We start from the raw sequence: 12,064 nt of genomic DNA, 5'->3' as shown, positions 1-12,064 counted from the left end.
CTCTTCCCCAGGAGCTTCTTGAGTGCCTTCCAATCTGGATTGTTTCATCCCAGGGTTTTCAAGGCCAAAGGACTCAGAAGTGGTCTACCATTGCCTTCTTCTGAGCATCACCACCACCGTCTGTGAAGGATCCTCCACCTTCAGCTACCAGTGCTGCCCAGTCGCTGCCCCCACCACCATTAGAGATCTCGATTCTCTTCTGCTGAAGCGGCTGTTCTCCCTGAAGAGGGTGGATGCCTCTCCGCCTGGTGCCTCAGCTTGACCATGCAGCCTTGGGTGACCCCGCTAGATGAGCCCAGTGAGACAGTCTGGCCGACTGGCAGCATTGCCCTCAGCTTATCTAACACTCTCAAACCCCCTCATCACATTAAGGAGTGCATCCCAGAAGGGGCTAAATCAATTAGTCAAGTATATTTAAAAAAATGAATTGAACTATTCTCTGCAATGTTTAGGTTGCCCAGGCATAGAATGCTACCTACCACATGGAACACACACAAACTTGAATACTTCTTAACAAGATGCAAATCCCTATGAAACCAGCAACAGACCCAATAATTACTGCTTTGGTGTCTGTGCAAAAGATTTCCATTAAAAAGGGAAGAAAAGCATCAAGACATACGCCCTTGCAGGAGAGAGACTGGAAGACCTGGTTTTTATCAAGTATCCATACATGGCAACAGCATAATGCAGATGACAGATGGTAGAGGGAGCCCTGCTATGTTCATCTGACATGGAGTAGTATGACAACCTAGAGGTGGCCAGGAATATGTATGAGCACCCTGCCAATCTAATGTTCAGGAACACATGTGGACCTGAACAGCATAATTTCAAAAGCACTTGATTCTTCTTGTGCCTTTTGGTCTGTACTAAAGCAAGAGGATGCTTTGATTGTAACACCCATCCAGCCATGCTCAGTTGTCAAAGAAAATTTAACCACACAAAAACGCAGTTCCATGAAGGTTAAGAGGGCTTTTGGAATTTATTCTTTTTTTTAAAAAGTAATGAAATTAAATACAAAAAGTTCTAATGCAATATTAATGTTGGAAATTTAAAATACCCCTCTCCCTCTGGGAAATGCAATATGAAAGGCTCTTAGCTGAAAGTTACCCACACTGAACTGATGTGGTAATTTAAAAAGGTATGAACAAATAGGAAACAGTCCTCTTAATATTCAATAACCTGGTGCTCTTCTCTGCACTGAAGATGGAAAAAATTCAAGTAAAGCACAAACACTGAGCAGTGCCTTAATGCTTTCCTGGCTTGTTGTGTTTTCATTGGCTACTTTAGCACTGCATCTGTGGAGAAGTGCTCTACATTCAACATAAAGAATCTTACGTTCTTTCACCTCAGTTCCCACAATCCATTTTCCACAATCTCTCCTCTCTCTAACGTAACTCAGAGGCAAGGATGCTTATTTCAGGCAAGGCAGGGAATGGCAGAAGAGGTGTCAGCAAAGGGAGATGCTTTGTACAGAGACAAATTGTTTCTATATTCCACACCTGTTCAGCCTGATGGACTGTAGCACTCCTACATTCCAACTTCAAGTGCTAACAGGCAGATGTAATTCCTGTATTTCCCTTCAGGGTTCAATGTTTAGGGCCACAGGTGGCTCTCAACCCCGTTAAGCACAACGAGGCCACAGCACCTAAGCCAACTGGCCTGCGCCACATATGGCAGACTTGAATGTGTCTGCCTGAAGCACAAATTCCTCAACTTATACCCAATGCAGCTGCTTATGTTTCATCCCAGTGAGAGGCAGGGAGCTCGCAGTTCCACCCAGCTCCTTAAGGCTTAGAACATATAAGAGTTTGCATTCTCACATCTCCTTACTCTCCTGTTGCCCATCCCCAAGTCACAGTGTACACTTTTACTAATCTCTGCATCAGGGGTGTGCCATTCTCAGTCACAACAGTTGTATGGGATATCCAGGCACACATGCACACACATACACATGGAATCTTGATTCACATCAGAATTGCTGGGAGAGAGTTTGGAGTCAGGAAGACTGCTGTTCTCATAGGAGGCCAAAATTAGACCCGGGGGACCACATGTGGCCCACACACCACAGCTTGCGCACCCATACTGAAATACTGAAACAGTACATAAACAGCACATCTTCAGAGACCCGAGAGGCATTAATGCAAGCCCCACTGACACCAAATGCCAGTACATATTCTTTCCTGCCCCTCTGTGGTCAAACATCTTCTGCACATTCAGAAACTTGTCTGTAGGCCATAAATAGACAGAAACAGAAGAAACACAAGGCATAAAAGGCAGGCTCAACAGAATTAGGAGTGGGGCCTTATGTACCAAAGGCATCAGCTGTATTCTCACAAAACACTTCCAGGTTTATGACATAGCTACCACTTGTACACACCTTAGACTGCACTAACCTGCTAGGAAAAGACCACCACCACTGCATTCTGTATGGTTCATCAAATAATCGATCCATCTTGCAACAGGAAAGGGAGGTCTTTGGTCTTGAATCTGGCAAGTGCCTCCCACCCCACCCCAAACTGGTGGCTCTCATGGACATGAGCACCTGCTGCTCTATGTATACAAGTGGGAGGCACTGGAAATATACAACAGGCCAAATTGACATTAAAATTATGACAAGTTGAGTTAACACTCAAAATTGTGTTTGGGACATGATGCTTGGTACACAATTCTCAAGAAAGTCACTCTCTATTGTTCCATTTCAGCCTGGTGCAAAGAAAAGGCAAATACAACTCCTGTTTTTACAATACTTGCAACAATGATTACACGTGTAACACATGTATTACCAGGCCCAAATATTCACACCCTGAGGGGAGAGAAGTGCAGGATTCTGCCAGACTGGCATGCATGAAATGCAGGGACACATGCACACACGAAGTTCATACTCATGCCTGACACAGAAACAGCACACTTGCTCTCAAATTTACCACAGTCCCTGGAGCCAAACCACCACCTTGAGATTCTATCTGATTTTACTGGAGCTGTGTGTGGTGCAGGGGCAGCGGCGGGGGGGGTGGGGTGGGGAGAGGAAGGAAATGTCCATCAGTCCTGATCCGTCCCAAGTGGGCAGGATTATCAGGCCACTCTTGAGTTTGTCTTCACGCAACAGTTGTTTTCCGAACTTAGGGAAGTAGAAGTGTTAGCAAACAATGTGGCCTGCAATATTCCTCCTGGAATGGCTTTCTCAGGAACAAGGGAAGAACATGCAATCCTTATGTCCTTGCCCTGGACACAGAACGACTGCCAATAACTGCCAGTACTTTCATTTGTATAGAAAGGCATCTGAACCAATTTATTTGTATGCACCAGCATTTTAAAAAGCCAGTCCTTGCAAACCCCCACCCATCCAACCTTCCTGAAAAATCTGCATGGCCGCGAGGGATCGTTTTATCACGAAAATCTCAATTAGCGTTTTTTGTGCCTCCTTTTCTGCCTGTGATCCCAGTGACAACCAGAACATTGAAATGAAGGCATAGGAAGCCACAAGATTAGAGAGAAGGGAAAGGGGGAAGAAGTAAATGGAGAAATAATTTGAAAATGAAGAATGCAATTGAATAAGAGGGGTAAAAACCAAAGATTGAAAATAGAAGTGTGCAAGGATAATGCATTTTATAAACACAGAAACAGTTACAGCAAGGACAGAGCAGGCTGGATGGGGGTTGGGTTGTGAATAGATATATCTATCTATCTGTATATATATATATTTATATATATTTATTTATTTATATTTATATATAAATTCAATGGGGGAGGTGGCTTGAGTCTATTCCTGGGGATTTCTCCCTTCTCATTGGTCACTCTGTGCAGGGGTGGTTGGCTCCACCCTATCTTCTCCTTTGTCCCCCCTCTGGAAGATTCCTCTGATTCTTGCTCTCCAAGTAGCACCACCACAGCCACCTCATTCCAGTCTGCCTTGGCAATGAAGAGCGTGAAAAGAGCATCCAGATGATGTGCAGAGAACAGCAGCTCGACAGTTCCCTTTCCCACTGGCCCCTCGAAAAGGTCTCCTCTTCATCTGGGGTCGTCGCCTGTGCTTTCAGGGTGAGCAAGATGGAAGGACTGCCTTCTCCGCCCCACTCTCTGGGTGAGGGGGAACACTTTTATTTTGGCACTCTTCCCACTAGCGGCTTTTTTGGTTCAGACTTCCTATTTCTGCCTGCAGCAGGCCACGATCGTGGTGGCGGAGGTTACGCGCTGAAAAGGCTGTGAGCTGCAGCCCCCACCCAGCCTGCTCCCCACTTCCTCCTGCCGTTTGGCTGACAGAACAGGAGCAAGCCCTCACACAGCCATCTATCACATTGGATTGGGTTGGTGCAAGTCGAGCCCCAGCAACACCCCATGGTTGCATGTACGATGCTGAACGTTAGGGCAACCATTCTTCCTCCCCAACACACAGGATCAGGGAGGGAGGCAGAGAGCGCAAATTCTCCACCCTCCACACAAAGGGAAACCTCCTCACTGTGTGCTCCCTGTAGATCTGAAGCCCCGTCACCCACGAGCATCTCCTCATTTCCCATTGGCTTGCTAGGCACCAGAGGGTGTTCCTTGCACCATACAAAATGAGACAGAAATGGGGGCGTTCCCTTGGTAAACCAATGGTGCTTGCAGAAGGGGGAGGCCCCTCCCACGAGAAGGGAGCGCTTCTCCCCATTAGAACATGATGCTGTGCCTCCGGAGGCACGCATGGTGAAGCCAAGTAGTGGCCGTTACAAAGATATAACCCCCTTTCCCCTCCCCAAAGGGAAGCTGTAGTAGAAGAGGCCAGAGGCTGCTGCATGAGGAGAGGCCACCACACAAGAAATGCCCTGGGGCACAGATTAGGCATGAGAAGTTTTCCACTCCCCTTCCTCAAGGTCTCTAGGAGCTAGAAAGATGCTCCACTTGGATCGTGCTGGTGCTAACCGTGAGACAGATGTCCTTGTGATGCTCTGAAGACTTGTAAGGTGTAAGGTCAAAAGAACACTGGGGTGGGGGGTTTGAAGGGTTGTCTCCGGATGGGCCCCCTGCTGCCCCACCACCCTGGGACTGGAAGTGCTGCTGCTGCTGCTGTGATGCTTGTGTTTGAGCCTGGACTTGGGCTTGCACTTGAGCCTGGACAACGGCCACCTGCTGTTGTGAGTCAGGGATGTTGTGTTTCCGCATATGTTTCATCAGGTAGGTCTCCTGTAGTGGAACAGAGAGGAAAAAATACAATCAGAAGAACAGGGACCGACAGACAGGCTGTCTGTATTCCAGCAAATGGGGTGAGCAGGAGCAGAGGAAGCTGTTTCGGGGCGTTGCAGTAACTTGGCCGTGTGCACCTGGCCCTCTGGCTGCCTCTCACCCACCCAAGGCTCGTGCTTACCGAGGTGTAGGCCCGATTGCACATGGAACAGTTGTAGATTTTGGCATGCTTCACTGTATGGGTGGCCAGATGAACCTCTAACGAGGTGGCATCCGTGTACGCACGGTGGCAATTGTGGCACTTGAATGGTTTGTCTTTGTTGTGCTGCCGTCTGTGGGACTACAGAGGTGGAAGGGTAAGAAAGAAGGGGAGTGAATTCAATTTAGGCCTAAAGATTTCCCTTCAACCCCTACTCTCATACTGTGAAAGGTGTCTAAAAGCACATACATTTGCTATTTTGCCCTTGGTTTCACATACTGAATTGGTAGTGAACAGACTTATGACAATAGACTTTGTAACAAAGAGACAGGTCTCACATTTAATTGCCTTTGTACTGAAGGCACCCAAAGCCAATGTAAAACCAATGCTTATATTTACATTTGTGAGATACACAGACTCTAAGTTAAAGGCAACATATGTGTCCCACACCAGCCATTCTTCCATTTTTTGATGCCCCATGAAGACAAACTAATTTTTCTAGGCATTTGGCTATTTCTTATTCTTTGCAGAAGGTAGAGATACCTACAAGCTGTAATAAAATAGTAATAGTGGCAGTAATAATAGTGAACAACCACTGAAGCTACACCTTAGTAACTATACACCGCCCACATAAACAAGCACTCTTCCTTTGTCCTGCAGCAACTATACCAACTTCCAGTTTTCTGTGGTGGGTCTTTTAAGCTACTTATTTTGTACTATAACAAGCCTGAAACAAGACTGATCTATTTTCTGTAAAGTACAATATCAAGTAAACACATTATCAACAATGAATATTTATGCTGAGTTATTGCTAATTAGAATATTAGGCTGGATCCAGACTAAATTAGCAGTTGAACATCCGCCCCACTGAAATCAGTGAGAACTAAATAAAGTTAGTCTATGTTTAGCCTAAGGTTTCATTTTTCCAGTTCCAAGGAATTTAACCTTTTAGTTGTTGACTGCAAAAAACTCTACTCCAAACATCTTTTCCTTTCTCGACACTATTTGAGCAAACACCAAAATTAAAACAAATCTAGTGCTTTCCTGTTCTCCTGATGCTATCTTTTTTGCATTTATATAAATTCTGCTATTTCTACATGCAATATATGTTTTAATTTAAGTCACAAAATGCTGACTGTGAACTAATGTAGCTATCAGTTCTGCTTTCTCATTTCAATAAATGTGACAATGATAGATGTTGAGCATTGTTTGTATTATGTGCAGATAGTTACAGCTGTGTGGTTATTTAGCAAAGAGGCATGCGAGACATCAGGAGAGAAGTGGCAATATGCTTGAGAGACTTATGAAACATCACAGAGCATGCTATATACCCACACCAACAAAAATGGCACACATTTCTTGGAAAAAATGATCATGTGCACATGGGGATACTCAGAAGTAACTTGGTTTAATTAAAAAGAACAGCTGATTGGTCTGAGATTATGTTCTGATGGACAAAAGAGAAAAAAAGAGGAGTGCATCTGTACTACAGTCAGAATCATGTAAACTGGAGAAATACTCAAAGAAATGCACACAAGAGGAGATGCATGGAACACCTTCATACCGATGCATCTGCTTGGAAAATCAGTCCCTGAAATCCTGTTTAATTATACTATGCTTGGAAAACCAGATGATCCAGAGACCAAGAAATTCCACATTATTGATGCTGCTTTTAAATTACTGAAATTTAATTTAAATTAGTCTGCAGACAACAGAACTCGTGTGTAGAAATAGACAGACATTCCAGAAAAGTAGGTTCGTATTAAGGTGCCAAAACACGATGTGGGCTGGGATATGGACTGATACGATCATAGGACAAATGCTCATGCAATCATCAAAAGCCCAAGTAGAGCTGACATTGAACGGGGGAGATGATGGAAAGTCAACAAATCCTATGAAGCATGTAGTGAAGTAAGTTTAAAAACTCCTTCTAGAAAACCTGATATTGCATAGATCCCTGCAAGTGTTGATGGTGCTGACTGCCATACGCACACGGTTAATTTTGAGTGCTCTATATGGAAAACACTTGGAGCTTACAATGTGTTCCCAGAACAATAGTGATGGCAAGGTTTACATGGATCTCTTCAGCCAACAGCCACATGAAATAAAGAACCAGCATCTATAAATTAATGAAGACAATTTGCTGGACCTGATTTGCTGAACTGATTTGCCAAATCAGTTGACAGAACTTGCAGTAGAGGATGTGCATGCTGACTTTATGATCTTGCTTGTGCTGTGGTTTGTAAGTACAGTAGTAGCAGCAACTGCAAAGATGGATTAACAATTCTAAGCAATGAAGAACAGGATTAAACAATAATGTTGAGAGTGAAAAACAAAATGTATCTGATGTTGCTTAGATGTCACAATTTGCATATTAGCACTTATGACTTTCACCATATGTATAATTGATCATATCAACCGAACACCTACATCTGCCTATATTTTGGTGCAACCAGATATTAGATGCAAAGTAGACAGCTTGAGGTTTCATGGTGAACACCTTTTCTTATGATATAGGCAATTCATATATGATTTTCATTCAAGCATTTTATGAAAAATAAACAAGTGCTTTTTTAGGCCCACTTTGCTGGTTCTAGATTTTAGACAGTTAATATTGAATACTGACCTGAACTATTTGCAACTGGAATAATTTGGGGCGGAACTTACTTACAGTTAGATCTTTACTATGCAATTAGCCATTAAACCCTGATCAGCTTATCCTAACGCAATGACTCAGTTTGCACGTAACGGTGGCAAGCTGTGGGTGAATTACCTTGCATCTGCTAGGTTGTAAGCTGCTTCTGATTTCAGTATGTATCTCCTGTTCAGCTTGATGTATGAATCCAGGCATGATGCGTTATTTGTGCGTTAAACAAACCGAAAGTTGGCCTATGATTTATTTTTAGGTTAAATTTGATGTACTTAATCCATGAATAACCCACAGTCTCTGGGTTGGATGACATGTCACAAGGCAACCTATGTTCAGGCTAACTGGCAGCTGTGTATTCAAGTCTGAAACAGGTTGCTCACACCACACAAGCTGTGGATTAACTACAGTCTGCCACTGCTATGTGTGAACAGGTTCATTGCAATTCCTTGTGCATCCAAGTGTCTCCACACAATTCTGGTTATTTATGTGCAGAACTCAATTCTATTCCTGCCAACAGGCCAAACTATGATCCAAAGGACACAGTGATACTGCTTGTGCATTGGGTGATGAGTAGCAAGGCATGCCACCCTCTGTTAACACAGCCTTGTAAACAAGCCTGTAAAAATCACTAGCTTGCACAAAACAGGGCAACAACAATAAAAACGTCACTAGCCTAACTGGAGGTGACAGAGCGGCCTGTGCAGGGCACCTTTGCCACTCTGAATTAACAGAAGTGGCTACCAGCTGTGCCTTAAATATTAGGCTGGTGGTAACACCAATATTAGGCTGCTGGTACTCTTCAATCATGACCCTTTTCTATCAATCTGCTCTGGGGAAGAGGTGAGGGAACGTATCATTTCCCTATTTCAGAGGTCATTGTGGGGCAAATGGACAGCCTTACCTGCAGGTTGGAAAGCTGTGTGAAAGCCTTCTCGCACCCAGGATGAGCACATTTATAGGGCCGGTCTCCAGTATGGATCCTACCACAAAAAGGAACAGCACAAAAGAAAGATTAGCAGGAGAAACATCAAACAGAGCCCCACTCCCAGATGGTCTGAAGATTCACTCTAGAAAACCAAGACATGCACCACCCTCCACTGGGCATAGTTATTAATTTATTTGCCACCTTCTTTCTAGCCCAACTTAGGCAAGTGAGAAAGGGAAGCGCGCAAGATCATGCAAGAACAAAAGGAGAGAGACAAGCAGCTCACAGGCGAAAGGCAAACTCACGGTTACTGCAGTCACCTGTGGCAGTGCCAGGGCAAAGGACTAGAGAGCAAGACTGTTCTCCCAACTGAAGTCCACAGGTCCTTTATTCTGCCCTCTGCAGTGCCAAAGGATGATTCTACAGATCCATTAATCTGCCTTCCCTCCTCAAAGCACACACATACAAAATGCCTAGCCAAACTTACTTGAGAAAATTGTGTACTTTTATATCCCCTGGAACACCAAAGGTGACTTCCACACACTCCATTTCCAAATTTCACAACCCTTCTATTTCCCTGTAGATTGGGATCCCAGCCTATGTCTGCCCCCACCTCTCTTTCTCGTTCTCTGTGTGAGCCCTGGGTGGGAAGGGGTGTGAAAAACGATTTCTCCAGGGCCAGAACATGCCCCCCAACCTTTACCCTGGCACGGTCAGTGTCTCCTCTGCAGCCCCCACTCCATCCTCTCTGGTGGACCATGGTTTTCCAATCAACATGACTGGTCACATCCCCAACCCACCCCCTACATGCTGGGCATGTGTGCTCCAAAAAGGTGCATGCTGACAGTACGGGGGGCCAGGCTGGGCCCCCAGCCTCCTTGGCCCTTACCGTGTGTGCTGCTGTAGGTGGGAGAGCTGGTGGAACGCCTTCTGGCAGTAACGGCACGTGTAGGGTTTGACCCCCGAATGGATGCGGAGGTGCTGGGCCAGGTAGGACGTGTTGGCGAAGCTCTTGGAGCAGTGAGGGCACTTGTGCGGCTTGACAATCGCCGTGTGGAGCTTGGAGTGGATCCTGCCGAAGAGGAGGAGCAGGGGCAGCAGTTGGACATGACCGTCAGCTGGCTAGCAATGACAACATGAGGAATGGCACCATGCTGTCTGGCTACAGTGGAGGAAAACCAAGTGGAAATCTTGCCCTGAACTCCACCAGAGGGAGTGAAAGACCAAGACTAGCTACACCAGGAGGCCAGAGAGATGGATTTGCGGGGGCAGAAGTGTATGTGTGTGTGACAAGCGGAGGGCTGAAGAAATGGAGGGGTGGGGGTGGAGAGGGAGAGCTCAGCAAAGGTTCTGGCAGTGTAGGGAGGCTATCAGTCCTGCATCTACAGACTTCAGTCTCCCGCAGATAATACGAATCCCCGGTGGCTAAACAGTTCGTCATCACAGATTGTCCTTCCGCAGAGGACCAGATAGCGCACACAGAGGGGCACCTTTGCTTAGTGCATGATCAAAATGTGGAGCCGCTGGCAGTACATGGCAGCGCCGCCCTGAGCAGACTCCCCAAGGGCACTCGCATCATGCTAAGATGCTGGCAGCATGCATCATGGGTGCCTCCCCACCACAGCCTCCTTGGCCCTTACCGTGTGTGCTGCTGTAGGTGGGAGAGCTGGCGGAAGGCCTTCTGGCAATAGCTGCAGGTGTAGGGCTTGGCCCCCGAATGGATGCGTATGTGCTGGGCCAGGTAGGAGCTGTTGGCGAAGCTCTTGGAGCAGTGAGGGCACTTGTGTGGCTTGGCCTCAGTGTGGGACTTGGAGTGGATCTGCATCTCCGACTTGGAGTAAAATGTCAGGGAACACATCCGGCACCTGAGACCAGGATGAGGGGGAAAGAGACAGCATCACACAACAGTGGCCAAACGACCAAAGTTCCCAGTATCATCCACAGCTGATCGAGGGAATTCACACCCTCGATTTTCTGCACAAGTTCCGATGAGGCATACAGCAAAAAAGAGGCCGAGAACAGCTATAATTCCACCACAATGTAGACTGGTTATAAGCAAAAAACCCTGACACCCTTAAGCAGCTTTCCCCAATATGCATGGGACTACACTTTCCATCAACCCAAGGGTCAACATACTTGGAGAACACTTGTTTTAGGAAGGCTCGCCTACAAGAAGTAAGGGCATCTACCTATTTCCCAGCTAAGGAACTCCTCTGTATTCTATTTCCAACATTGTACAAGCATTTCAGATTATCAGTATCTGAAGACTGCTATCACCTGCCCAGTCCTCCACTCTTTTTCAGAAGGAAATAGTCATAATTTTAAAACGAAGAGAAAAATTGCAATTCAGTTTTGCAAACTGTTCCTTTTCTACTCCCATGTGCTTGGCCACGAATATTTAATAGTGTGACCTATGCACGTCTGCTCAGAAATAAGAGCCACTCACTCCAATGGGTCTTGCTTCCAGGTAAGCATGTATAGGACTGCAGCCTAAATGCAGATAATGCTTTTGGAACTTCAGTGTTCCTAGATGGCTGCTGTTTCTGAAGAGATAGGGCACAGTATATATGTGGTGTGTGACAAATCTGCATTTCACAGGAATCTTACTCCTCCTCCAACTCTATGTTAATAAGAAAACAGAGCAGAGGGAAGAGAGGAGAGGAGAGGACAAGCCTCGCTTGCAATAGGCAAGAAGCCCTTTTGCAGGCTAACTGGATTAAATTGTACCAAATATACAAGAGCAAATGATGCACAAAATCATACTGGGAAAAAGAATAGATGCAACCTTCAAAAGTTGGCAGTCTTGTCTGGTACCGGGTTTTAGCATATTGCACAATTACTAAATTTCCCCTTCTGTTGAAGGATAATGTTTGCTTGCAGCCACTCTATTTCGTTCTCAGGATGGTGTCAGCAAATGCCAATTAAAACTGACTAAATTTGTGGAGCAACCAATTAAAATAAAAGTGAACAAAACTGAATGGATAGCTATTATGCACAATACCACAGAAAGATGCTTGCAGATTCCCTCACCCCCAGATAAAAGGGAGATGTACACAAGTGATGATCTTTAAAACACATTGCCAATCGATTACAGGAAATTATGCATCATCAGGCCAATCTTATTTTATTA

At 45.4% G+C, this 12,064-nt stretch overlaps 1 protein-coding gene across 6 annotated transcripts in view; it reads right to left on the bottom strand.

The window, feature by feature from the left end:
• Positions 1-960: 960 nt before the first annotated feature.
• Positions 961-12,064, bottom strand: part of ZNF384 (zinc finger protein 384) — a 32,605-nt gene continuing 21,501 nt past the window's right edge. For 5 of the 6 annotated variants that reach the window (XM_044449663.1, XM_044449665.1, XM_044449669.1 and 2 more), the window contains 5 exons: positions 10,575-10,799; positions 9,824-10,006; positions 8,911-8,989; positions 5,342-5,500; positions 961-5,160 (listed from right to left, as the gene is read on the bottom strand). In XM_044449663.1, the coding sequence (XP_044305598.1) occupies positions 4,855-5,160; positions 5,342-5,500; positions 8,911-8,989; positions 9,824-10,006; positions 10,575-10,799 (952 nt within the window). In that variant the 3' untranslated portion in view covers positions 961-4,854. The remainder of the gene's footprint in view (positions 5,161-5,341; positions 5,501-8,910; positions 8,990-9,823; positions 10,007-10,574; positions 10,800-12,064) is intronic. The other variant, XM_044449664.1, reaches the window with a different exon arrangement.

This window comes from Varanus komodoensis, unplaced genomic scaffold (genome assembly GCF_004798865.1).
Source record: "Varanus komodoensis strain SLA01 unplaced genomic scaffold, ASM479886v1 scaffold60, whole genome shotgun sequence".
Taxonomy (NCBI): domain Eukaryota; kingdom Metazoa; phylum Chordata; class Lepidosauria; order Squamata; family Varanidae; genus Varanus; species Varanus komodoensis.
This window is presented reverse-complemented; position numbering and strand designations above follow the sequence as displayed.